The following is a 13,617-nucleotide window of genomic DNA, read 5'->3' as shown; positions in this document are numbered from 1 at the left end:
TGGAGAGCCACAGCTCTGCACAGTTTACGTCCAACCCTAAATAAACACACCTTTGAAACCTACAGGTAAGTCTGTTGGAGCAGGGTTGGAAATAAAAACAAGGCTGCAACCCACCAGGAACAAGACTTTGACATCCCAATTTAGGTATATCAGAAACTTCCAGGGAGGTGAGCTGAAGGAAGCCGGAGCTAAACTATGCAGGACACCGGCCCTCCAGGACCGAGTTTGGACACCCCTGGCCAATGATTTGGTGTGTATGTTAGTACTTTAAAACAATGGTGTATAACACTGTAAATCAATTAAATAGAGTAGTTTACCATAGCATTTTAAAATTTATTGGTCACATGTGTCAAAGTCAGTTCCTGGAGTGCCACAGCTCTGCACAGTTTAGTTCCAACCCTAATTAAACACATCTTTGTCATTCATTGTGGAAGAAACACCAAAACAAACACCCCAAGCTTTGACTGAACCCTGAACTTTTGCGTCCTGTTTATTGGGATGGGGGGGGGGGGGGGGTGTGCACAGTTTAATCATTCAAGCCAAGGCTTGGTATCCACACCTGAACTACCTAATCAAGCTCTTTCTAGGTCACGGGGGTCAAAGTCAGTTCCTAGAAGGCCTCAGCTCAGCACAGTTTATTTCCAACCCTAATTAAACACACCTTTGAAACCTACAAGTAAGAGTGTTGGAGCAGGGTTGGAACTAAACCAAGGGTTGTGCAGGGCTGCAAGCCTCCAGGAACTAACTTTGACACCTATGTTCTGGGCACACTAGAAACTTCCTAAAAGGTATGTTGAAGGAAGCTGGAGCTAAACTATGCAGGACACCGACCCTCCAGGACTGAGTTTTGACACCCTTGGCCTATGATTTAGTGTATATTTTAGTACTTCAAAACATTGCTGTATAACATCATAAATTAATTAAATACTGTAATTTACCATAGCATTTTAAAATTTATGGTTTAGTTTCTGGCTAAATCAAATGAAACTCTTCTTTATAGTATATTTATGGATTTCTTAGTTTGTTTCAGAAAACTTCCAGTCAACAGCACCTTCAAAAATATATTTTCTGAGAAAACTGACGTGTTCGAAACCTATTTCATCCGCTGTATATGGAAAAGTGGTGTAAAAACGAGAGAAAAGATTGTCACTGTTAGGTGCCACCAATGCTAGTACAAGAAACAATCACAACAGCAGAAGTGGAGATGCAACGTTTTTAGGGGAACAACAACGCCTCCTCGACAAACTGCAAACCAAAGCGCTTTGATTAGTATAGTACACCCTGGATCACTATGTTAATTGGAAAGAGATGGGGGATTCTTGGTTGTTTGCACACAGTCTGTCATTCATTGTAGAAGAAACCCCAAAGCAAACACCCAAGCGTTGAGCGAACCTTAAACCTTTGCGTCCAGCTCATTGGGAGGGGGGGATTTGTTAGTTATTGCGGTGCACAGTTTAATCACTCAAGCCCAGGCTTGGAATCCACACAGCCATGCATTAAGTGGATCCACTTCCCAAACGTCCACAACAAACCTTCCAATTCAAAGGACAATCCCGCGGTTTGCTCCCGAGGTTCTGCGAAGCTAGGAAAAAACGGGGGAGCGGCAGGATTCAGGCCAGAAGTTTGTGGAGGAAGCAACTTTGCATCAGGAGAGGTTGGACTTTTAGTTGAGGATGACTTCTTGCCTTGTTTGGATTTTGGGGATTTGCTCTTTGGTGAAGCAAGAGGCGCCGAGACTTGGGTCTCAAAGGAATCCCCTTCAAGACCAAATTGTGGTTGATTGTGGTTATTAAGAGACCAAGCAGGTCCAGATGGAGAAAAAGGTGGAGCTGAGATCAATGCCTCCATTGGTGGTACAAAACAAGTGCTTCCTGGAGTGGACGCCTGGGGTGCCTTCAATGACGAGTCTTGGGTGCTCATGGGATCAGCAAACGAGGGGTCTTGCCCAAACATTGGCTCCCCGAAAGTTCCTCGAGGAGAAGGTTTAGTATCATTGAGGCTGAAAGCAAGAGAATCAGCTTTGCTTTCCAGGTTGAAAGCACTGTCGGTTTCCATCATGATGTTGTGCAATCCTGGGGACATTGCCAAGGGAGATAAAGTGGGAGATTTAGGGGAATTTATTGCATGTTCAAAGGTAGTTGTGGATGGTGGAGATGTGGCTGTCAGGGATAGCAAATCTTGGGTAAGAGACATAGGAATGAGACTTTCATCAGTGAAGTCTTCAGAAAGCGATACAAGACCGCTGTCCACTTCAGACTGAGCAAACTCCTGATGCATGGAGGCGGAAGCTGGAACAAAGGGTTCAGCGTTGATCGCCCATTCCTCTGGGATCTTCTTGCGACTTTTTGGCCTCTTAACTCTCCCGCCGATGCGTCCGCCATCTTCCCAGCCTTCCTTGAGTGGGGACGATTGATGGGGGCTCTCAGATAAAGCACTTTCACTTTGCATTTCAGTGTTAAAGTCATAAACCTCGTCTCTGGGTCGTCGTTTTTTCTTCTTCTTTTCCTTCTTTCGGTCGGATCCTTCACTTTCCCTGTCCTCGCTATCTCTCGGGGACCACTGAGGGTCCGGTGTATCATGTGGGCTCTCCACCAGCTGACTGGCGTGGCGAGTGATAATGGTGGAAACACTAGGCGTGAAGGGCAGGTCGGATGGGATGCCGGCCTCATCAGACCATCGGTCAGCAAAGACACCTCATATGTAAAGAAGAGAGGAAATTAGAGCAGTGCTAACTTCCTTTCTTACTCTTTCAATGATACACACAAGCATTTGCTGATTTATCAATCACTCCTCACACTCTCAGATGCATCTCTGTTCTTTCCAAGCTGCAAGGAGCAAAATCAAAGCATTTTGGATATCTTTTGAGCTCTAAGCATCAAAACAACACGCTAAGATTACTTTTAGTGTTAGAAAATTTTGCTGATTGTTCAATGCAGTATTTTAAAGAGATATTTCACCCAAAAAATTGGTTAACTATTTCACTTGTTCGAAAGCAGTTTGAGTTTTCATTGACGTGGTTCCATTCATTCATTCATTCTCCTTCAGTTTAGTCTATTTCAGGGGTCGCCACAGCGAAATAAACCTGCCAACTATTCTGGCATATGTTTTATGCAGCAGATGTCCTTCCAGCTGCAACCCAGTACTGGGAAACACCCATACACACTCATTCACACACACACACACACACTTATATACTACGGAAACCGGAGAAAACCCACGCCAACATATGAAGATCATGCAAACTCCACACAGACAGCTGGGACTCGAACCAGCGACCTTCTTGCTGTGAGTAGACAGTACTAACCACTGAGCCACCGTGCCACCCCCGCTCATTCATTTTCTTTAAAATTTTCTTAGTTCTGTTGAACACCAAAGAGGTTTTTTTACCATTGGGAAGCTTATAAAGAATATATTTGCTAAATTTGTGCAACTTGAACAGAAAACGCTTATTAGATATGGAGTAAATATCATCATAATAACAAGACACACGCGCACACATTACTGCACATCAGGGTTTATTTCGAAAGGTTCAGTAAACATCCTCAGAACAACATCCCATCGAACACATTTAGTCCACCGACACAATAGTGTTGAATTATGGATGGTTATTTTGTTTGTTCATCGTTTCTCCCGGAGACCTGTTGTTTACATTGTTTACTATGTTACTTGCGTCAAAAACAGCGTCTTTGTAGTTAAAAGCAAGACGAGGTCATAGCTTACAGTGTTACAAATAAAATGAGACCACAAACTGAGTAAAACGTCAAAGATATAGTTACTAAATTCTGAGTGTTTTGACGTTCTGCATATGCATATCTGTCAGATGATTTAAAAATTTCAACAAATATTGGTAGAAGGTAGAAACAAGAATTTATTAAATGCATACTGTAAATCTTAAGCTGTTCTGGACAAAATAATGTAATGTGTAACGTCAAAGACTCTAGAATACACAAGACGTGTCACTCGTATAGTTTTAAACAACGAAAAGTGTAACGATCCTACCTATATCCCGTATGCGAATATCCCGTTTTTTCCCGGGAGTCTCCCATATTTTCGACCCATCTCCCATCACCCTCTCATTTTGTTATTTCTCCTGGAAAACTCCCCCCACCCTCCCGGTCCTAAGCTTTTTGGTACTATCTGTAATACCCTTTGGTATCCAACTTTGGTATAGTATTTGATTGCAGCGGCCGCCCAAAACCCGGTGCATAGTAGAGTAATGTACCCAGTTCTTAGCTTTGCTATTCACACACCTCTTGGCAGGTATGGTAACGATCAATATAGCGCATGAAGCCCCGCCTTCTAGTACAGGAGCCAGTCATAGATCGCTATAGACTGAAGATTACCTGGGGGAGGGGCTCAGATCAGACGCAAGTTTTTGCAGATTTTGTGCGATTCGAACGTTTAGAAATGAAACTAAAGAGACACTTGATTAATTTTATTGGTGATTGTTTATATGAAATGATAATCATAAGCTTGGCAAGCTAATTTGAAGAATTTGAGGCTTCCCCATTTAAACAGAATCCCCAAGAGGTGTTTCAAAGATAGCCCCCAATTGAAATGACTTAAATGGACTTTGGTAATGTCTAATAAATGTAAATAGACTACTACTACAACTACTACTACTACTACTAATAATAATAATAATAATAATAATTCGTTACATTTACATAGCACTTTTCTAGACACTCAAAGCTCTTTACATATTGGGGGGTATCTCCCAATCAGCAGTGTGCAGCATCCACCTGGATGACGTGACAGCAGCCATATTGCACCAGATCGCACACTAGCTAATTGGTTAAACCCCTACGCTAACGTCCCATCCGAAAGACGACGCTCAGTATAGAGTCCCCTTCACTATACTGGGGTGTTATGACCCACACAGACCGCAGGTTGAGCGCCCCCTGCCGGTCTCACTAACACCACTTCCGGCAGCAACCTAGCTTTCCCATGTGGTCTCCCATCCAGGTACTGACCGGGCGCAGCCCTGCTTAGCTTAGCTGCTGGCTGTTTATATGTTAATATAATACATAACAAATATAAAGAACCACAGCAAACCGTAACTGACTATCCACTACATATAGCTTTTGTCTGATTTTATATGATTTAAAATATATAAAAAACAAACAATAAGGCAACACGGTGGCTCAATGGTTAGCACTGTTGCCTCACAGCAAGAATGTTGGAGGTTCGAGTCCCAGCTGGGTCAGTTGGTGTTTCTGTGTGGAGTTTGCATGTTCTACCCGTGTTGGCGTGGGTTTTCTCCGGGTGCTCCGGTTTCCCCCACAGTCCAAACACATGCGCTATAGGGAAATTAAAGAACTAAATTGCCCGTAGTGTATGAGTGTAAATGAGTGTGTATGGGTGTTTTCCAGTGCTTGGTTGCAGCTGGAAGGGCATCCACTGTGTAAAACATATGTTAAAATAGTTAGCGGTTCATTCCACTGTGGCAACCTGATGAATAAAGGGACTAAGCTGAAGAAAAAAGAATGAATATAAGCAATAATAATGTACTTGACTAAGATATTATGACTTGATTTATATTGCATACAGGTGTGTTTTGTCAAGTGGGATATAGAGATTTGATTTCAAGTGGGATATAGAGTTTGATTCAGTGTCTGCATATATTCTATTAATATTTTAGGCCAGATTAATGTCATTTTTCTCACTGTTGGGATTTTTCTCACTGCTTTTGGTACTGTAGTGTGACCTCTTTTGCATTCTGCTGCAGATTTGCATGAAACAGACTGTGCAATTGAGGTCAAGCAGAACTCATTTGTGTACTCCATCTAATCTACTTTCCAGAAGTAACGAGCAGAAACAATAGTTTGTGGGTTATGAACTGTACAGTAATGCAGGATGACTTCTCATGCACTAAACGAATGGACGACATGCCCGTCTGACCCAGATATCTTCATCTTGGAAGGTAATAAAGTCTATAACGTGAACAGTGATAAATGACAGTGGAAATCAGACAGACGGGTCTGAGCTGTTCGGACTAACTGGGGGAGTGCAAAGCATTATGGGAGAAGCTCATCTGTGACTATTGGGTACAGTTGTATATGAGAGGGAAAAAAATTGTTATTAAAGTTTCCTTATGACATCAAATTAAGTCAGAGTTTTTCCATTTGCATGACTAAGAGAGGCAGCAAGTGATTCCGGCCACTAGAGGGTGCATATTTACAACAAACAAAGCACAGTTTGATGATGTCATGACTGAGTGTGGAATCATGGGAGTTGTGGTCTTTATAATCCTGCAGAAGTCACAAGTGATGGATGTATTAACTAAAGTATTATATTTAAATATTAATTAAAGACTTGATATCATCCTAGTATGAAGCAGAGTAGGGCGAAATGAGGAAACACTTAAATTGATGAGAGACGAGCGCAACAATACACAACTATTCAATAATAAGACAGAGACTGTAACGAAATGACCATTCATTTCTAAATTATAGAGTACAGATCAGGCGCGAGTGGTAATGTTTCATCATGTGTACTTTAATGATTAGTTTAATTTAATAAATTTGTATTTTTGGAGTCTTGGCGTTACCGCCTTTGATTAACATTTAATTTGCACTTTTTGTGTTTTTTTTTGGCTGAGCACCCAGTTAAGAGGGATGTGCGTGCTTTTGTACAGTTTTTTCATTACTTTAATGATTAGTTAACAGGTTTGCTAACAATTGTCAGAAATTTATTTTTTAAATTATGACTAAGAGCACATTCATTTAGATTTTAGAGGTAGCAGTAAGTTAGTCTTATAAGAAATAATCACGAGGAAACATTCTGAATAGTTCCTTTAAGGTATTTTACCACACATTATTTAATGACTGCAAAAAATAACCTACTGATAACCACGAGCGAACGTACTTTATAGCTTATTTTTCAATATCCACCCAGGAACCATTCAGAAACATTGTTTTATAGTTCATCTAACCTTACTTTTTGGTTTTTGGTTAATTAAAAAATGTAAAATAAAAAATATAAAAATAACTAACTTAAAATAAAAAGCCTAATTAAATTAAATTAGAATCATCAGCAGAGTGTAGCTGGACGGTTTAAAAGCAAACTAACAGGTCTTTGAGGGTCAAAAATCTGGCTGAAGGGTAAGTGATCAAATACTTATTTGACACAGTGATTTACAAATAAATTGTCAAAAAAAAATCATACAATGTGATTTTAATTTTTTTTACGATTCTGTCTCTCACAGTGGTAATGCATCTATGCTGAAAATTCTACACCCCTCCATGATTTCTAAGAGATCTTGAAAAATCACAGGGTGATCCAATCCTTATTGACCTCACTGTATATACTGTATATATTAGGGCTGCTCGCTTATGAGAAAAATCATAATCACGATTATTTGGGTCATAATTGTAATCACGATTGTTCAAAATGATTATCAGTTGAAGTCAAAATTATTTGCCCTTCTGTGAATTATTTAAAAAAAATAAAAAATCCCAAATGATGTTCGACAGACTCAGGAATTTTCCACAGTATTTCCTATAATATTGTTTCTTCTGGAGAAAGTTATTTTGGCTGGAATAAAAGCAAGTTAAGATATTTTAAAACTCATTTTAGGGTCAATTTTATTAGCTCCTTTAAGCAATATATATATATATTTATATTTTGATTGTCTGCAGAAGAAACTACTGTAATACAATGACTACAATGACCTAATTACCCTAACTTTAATCTAATTAACCTAGTGAAGCCTTTAAATGTCACTTTAAGCTGTATAGAAGTGTCTTGAAGAATATCTAGTCTAATATGTGCTGTCATCATGGCAAAGAGAAAATAAATCAGTTATTAGAGATGAATTATTAAAACTATTATGATTAGAAATGTGTTGTAAAAAAAAATCTGCTCTCTGTTAAACAGAAATTGGAGAAGAATATACAGGAGGGCGTATATAACACTGTTCCATTAGTTTTTTTTTTTTTTTTTTTGATATTTTGATGAAACACTCTTACACATTGTGCCTTTAACAATCAGCCGCTTGATGACTGTGCTTGAGTTAATGTGACCAGTCGGTGTATAACACACAGTTTGCACATCAACAACCAGCATTTAGACTCAAATCAGGCAGAATATGGCTCTAGAGCTCAATATAAATCACCAGCGGGCGGCATGAGTCTGAGTCTCAGCTGTACTGTACTGACACACACACACACACACACACACACTGCTGTTAAGCCCCTGGGAAAACACAACACATGTACAGTTCAAAACCGAATCACTCGCAATCCTGTGAAACTTTTAATATTATTGTTCAATTATTTCAGAAGTTCTGTTCAACATGGAGAAGATGCTAAACTCATTACTAGTTATGATAATAATAATTACTAATATCTAATCATTATTAATTTAGTCTCTGCCATGATTACAGCGCATAATATTTTACTAGTTATATTGCAAGATACTAGTATTCAGCTTAAAGTGACATTCATTTATTCATTCATTTTCTTTTTGGCTTAATCCATTTATTAATCTGGGGTCACCACAATGGAATGAACCACTAACTTATCCAGCATATGTTTTACACAGCGGATGCCCTTTCGCCTGCAACCCATTACTGGGAAACATCCATAAACACTCACATTCACACATACACACACACTCATATACTATACGGCCAGTTTAGTTGATCAATTCCCCAATAGCGCATGTGTTTGGACTGTGGGGGAAACCGGAGCGCCCAGAGAAAACACATGCCAACACGGGGAGAACATGCAAACTCCACACAGAAATGCCAATTGGCCCAGCTGGGACTCAAACCAGCGACCTTCCTGTTGTGAGGCCACAGTGCTAACACTTAGCCACCATGCCACTCCCATAAAGTGCCATTTTAAGACTTAACTGTATGTGGAAATTATAATTTCTTAAGGTGGTATTTACTTTTTAAAAAGCAGTGTATATGCATTAGATTGGTCAGTACCAAAGCCTAAACTTGAGCTGATTTAACAATGATTGAAGAAGATCGGTGTAGGTCCTCAAATTAATGTTGAAAATATTAAATAAAATTGTAATAAACAGGAAAAATCAAAAGGAAAATGGAAAACTGTTGATTTTTTTTTAACATACAGTTAAAGTCAAAATTATTAGCCTGTTTATTTTTTTCCCCAATTTCTGTTTAACAGAGAGCAGATTTCTTCAACACATTTCTAATCATAATAGTTTATTAACTCGTCTCTAATAACGGATTTATTTAATCTTTGTCATGATGACAGCACATAATATTAGACTAGATATTCTTCAAGTCACTTCTATACAGCTTAAAGTGATATTTAAAGGTTAATTAGGGTAACTAGGCAGGTTAGGGTAATTAGGCAAGTTATTGTATAATGATGGTTTGTTCTGTACACAATCGAAGAAAAAATAGCTTTAAGGGGCTAATAATATTGACCTTAAAATGTTGTTTAAAAAATTAAAACTGCTTTTATTCTAGCTAAAATAAAACAAATAAGACTTTCTCCAGAAGAAAAAATATTATCAGACACACTGTGAACATTTCCGTGCTCTGTTCAACATCATTTGGGAAATATTTCAAACAGAAAAAAAAATTCAAAGGGGGCGAATAATTCTGACTTTAACTATATATATATATATATATATTTTACATATATTTTTTTGCAATGTATTATCTTTCTGACCAAACTCTTATTTTATTGGATAGAATGGTTTAATAAAACTGCTTTGTTTAAATGCACCAAAAACCAATTGTCTGTTATACTGACTAAAAAAAATGAATGTTCATAATAGGGTGTACTCATTTATGCAGAGCACACTATACATGTATTGTTCCAGCAAAACTGAGTAATCAAACGTTCTCCAGAAGAAGGAAATTGTAAAAAAAATTCCGTGCAATGTTAAAAATCACTTAGCAATTATTTTAAAAGAAATTAAAGTGTCACAGGAGAGCGAATCATTTAGTGTTGAGCTGTACTTGACTCGCTCTGACAACTGATATGTCCATCTAGCTGAACCAGTTACAGTGCCTCCTAGTGGACAGTTGTGGCTTTAATTACTGATGGATTAGATATTGACTCCACAGGGGCTCCTGCAGGAATCCCATAATCCCCCATACAACACACATGGGAAGTGCATGAGGGAAAGAGAGTACATAGTATTTAAAGATGATTACAGAGACGCTACAGAACTGTACCCAACTGTTAGTCCCTATTGCACTCAGAATTGGGTTGAAATAACCAGGCATTTTTTAGAGTTACAAATCCTAGATTAATTATTATTTTTTAATTAATAGGATTAAATTTAACCCAATGCTTAACCCAAAAGCATTATTGTAAAAGTGTTATCCTTGTGTGTGTGTGTGCGTCCTCTACCTGCAGATGTGTCCAGTGGGCTCTTGGCTGTGCTGGCCGGCAGGGGTTCAGCTGGGTTGTTTGGGGCTTCAGAGGCCTGAACCGCTGCTGGACTCTGTGTTTCAGCTACACCAGAAGCTCTTTCAGTCTGAAGTGGAGCAGCACCTGTGATCGGCTCAGAGAAATCTGAGGATGCAAACAAATACAGAGGAAAAAGAAACACACATCAAATACATGACATTCTTACATTTCAAAATGTACTTGTCAGTGTATATATATATATATTAATTATATATATATTATATTATATTAGCATAGGACATTAGTCTTATTTTTGAATCTGACACACAGGAATTTATAGCTCCGCCCTCTTTTATAAATCTCATTTGAATTTAAAGCTACAGTCACCAAAACACCACAATTGGAATCAAAGCCTAAAAGCGTGATGCAGACTTGATGCAGTTATAAGGTGAGTTGTGTGCAATGATTTTTGATAGGCACATCTAATCCCACCAATAACCCCGCCCCTCACAGTGATGTCACTAGCTCCATTCAGTGCATTGTGTCTTGACATTGCAAGTCTGAGATATGCAGTCTCAACTTGCAAATCCCAGTCTGCATGCAGATACTATTGAAAAGGGTCAGTTTCAGAGAGTTACCTGTGGAGTATTTTGAGCTCATACACACTCTAGATAAATAGAGTTTGAAATGTTAGTCACAGGCCAAAAAACACATTTAACTGTCACTGTGATGCGACTATTTCAGATTCATAAACTGTGATATCGGTGCTGAAATGATATATTGTGCAGCCCTACACCAGATTTCTGCGTGTGGCATCAGGTATGACTGAGCTGGCGTTTGCTCTGTAACAGGTGGTGAATCCTCCATCAGACACCAGCTGAATCCTGATGTGCTCGTGACTCAACATCTCCCATGAGCCCTGAACACCAGCGCCAGTATCCACTATTGTTTATCACAGAGCAATAGACCTGTTCGTTTACCCTACTGATGGATTCATGCTCAATAGCAAGACTAGTATTATTACTAGTAACTAAATGTTGTTATGTCATGATCAAAACATTTTTTTGCTTTTATTTATTATTATTATTATTATTATTATTATTATTATTATTATTATTATTATTATATTATCAATATTATTATTGTTATTATAATTACTATTATTATTATTATATTATTATTATTATTATTATTATTATTGTTATTATAATATTATTATTATTATTACTATTATTATTAGTAGTAGTAGTAATAGTAGTAGTATTACATTATTATTATTAATATTATTATTATTATTATTATTATTACTATTATTATTATTGTTATATTATTATTACATTATTGTTATTATTATCATTATTATATTATTATTATTTTTATATTATTATTACATTATTGTTATTATTATCATGATTGCATTATTATTATTATTATTATTATTATTAATATTAATATTTAAATTATTGTTATATTATTATTAATATTATTATTATTATTATTATTATATTATCAATATTATTATTGTTATTATAATTACTATTATTATATTATTATTATTATTATTATTATTATTATTGTTATATTATTATTACATTATTGTTATTATTATCATTATTGCATTATTATTATTATTATTATTATTATTATTAATATTAAAATTATTGTTATATTATTATTATATTATCAATAATAGTATTATTGTTATTATATTATTATTATTATTATTATTATTATTCATATCTGGCCAATGACTCTGCACCAGCCCTATAACCAGGGAGAGAATAACCTAACTGCAGATGCACATTCGTACAACACATTAAAAGGCATTTTCATAAAGCACAACTGGAAGTGTTTAAAATCTGTAGATGTGTTATAATAAACACCAAAGAAAGAGGCGCTTTTTGTATTTTGTTTTCTAAACTCAAGTTTGAAAGTGTGCCTTTTAGCTTCTGTGTGGTCTAGCATGCTGTAATTAATTTTGGTGGTTTCTGCACATGTCTGTAATCTTAGGAAAAAAGAGAAATGTCTCCACCATAATCTATTCAGAAGTTATTGTGTTCCAGCTGAGGAGAGGTGCTGTACAAGCCACAGGGAGTGATCATTGTTCTCATATTTCACTATTCTTTTGTTTGATCAAACATAATTCACTGTGTTTGGAGCATGTCAGACATATAAAAGGATTACTTATGCACATCAGCTCAAAAACAGAGGAGAAATGGCCCTGAAGCGCACAGCATAAGGTAAGATGACAGCTGTCTGTGCTATCTGGGGCTGCTTATTGATCATAAATGTATTGTTTTCACTTCTGCGCCATGGAAACACAGAGATTCATTCGGCAACTGTTTGATATGTAAATATAATTCAGTAAAAAGAATGCTAGAACCGTATGAGCACCGGCAAGAGCTTTCATTTGAGCTATAACTTATACATGAGTCATATGAAAAATATGAAAATAAACCAATGTTCAATACCCAGCTCGGGTATCAAAATACTGTGTATTTAAGTGTAAATAACTTTTGTACTGTAGAATAAAAACCAAAGTGATGCATATGTGCATAAAATATAGATTCTACACTTTCAAATGACACCACTTACAGGGGTCTGATGCAATGCTGGCCCTTTAAATCTGAAAGCGAAAGTCGACGACGTCACGGACGCGGTACAGAGTTCGCAGAGTTTGACTGGTTAAAACAAAACAATGTTTTGCTTGTCTAAAAAGTGTTTCTTGATTTAAGAAGTTTTAGATATTTAGATTAAAAACAAGACAAAAATATCCAAGTAAGAAAAGCATATTTTGTAGTGTATTGTGTATATTTAATTTCAGATATCAGTCTGAAGATGCTTAAAGTTCCCCCAACATCAATAACACAATGGAGGTACAGCTGTGATCTCCACGAATGAGGTCTGGGGTAATTAGAGGTGTTGTTTTGCCGGACACACAATTATAGTAAAACCTAATTAACAGCCGGAGAGAGATTCAACAACATGACACTGAGCAAATAAAAGCAGATAATTAGCGAGAGACTCGGCCTGCAGCTGCAGAAGAAACAAGCTCGATCACATTAGAGAAACACTTCTCAAACACTCTCAAACACAGACACACACATGAAAAAAGTAGTATTAATAGTAGTAATACTAATAATATTGATGGGCGGCACTGTGGCCTCACAGCAAGAAGGTCTCTGCTTTGAGTTCTGGCTGGGTCAGTTGTCATTTCTGTGCGAGTTTCCTCCGGGTGCTCCGGTGTCCCCCACAGTCCAAACACATGTGCTATAGG

The 13,617-nt window shown here is 37.2% G+C and overlaps 2 protein-coding genes across 47 annotated transcripts in view; both read right to left on the bottom strand.

Annotated features, from left to right (window-relative positions):
- The window catches only part of katnip (katanin interacting protein), a 1,410,884-nt gene that overhangs the window by 357,844 nt on the left and 1,039,423 nt on the right, over window positions 1-13,617 (bottom strand). The gene's annotated exons all lie outside the window — the stretch shown is intronic.
- Window positions 1-13,617, bottom strand: part of LOC100001114 — a 139,846-nt gene that overhangs the window by 66,387 nt on the left and 59,842 nt on the right. For 24 of the 46 annotated variants that reach the window (XR_015525278.1, XR_015525279.1, XM_087310012.1 and 21 more), the window contains one exon: window positions 10,341-10,505. Coding sequence is in view for 43 of the 46 variants with exons in the window: in XM_087310012.1 (XP_087166138.1) it covers window positions 10,341-10,505 (165 nt within the window). In the remaining 3 variants the exon portion in view is untranslated. Of the gene's footprint in view, window positions 1-1,532; window positions 2,694-10,340; window positions 10,506-13,617 lie in introns of all 46 variants that reach the window. The other 22 variants (XR_015525277.1, XM_087309991.1, XM_087309998.1 and 19 more) reach the window with 1 other exon arrangement.

This window comes from Danio rerio, chromosome 24 (genome assembly GCF_052040795.2).
Source record: "Danio rerio strain M-AB ecotype USA chromosome 24, GRCz13ab, whole genome shotgun sequence".
Lineage (NCBI taxonomy): Eukaryota > Metazoa > Chordata > Actinopteri > Cypriniformes > Danionidae > Danio > Danio rerio.
Note: the sequence above shows the minus strand (reverse complement) of the source record. Positions and strands in the feature narration are given on the sequence as shown.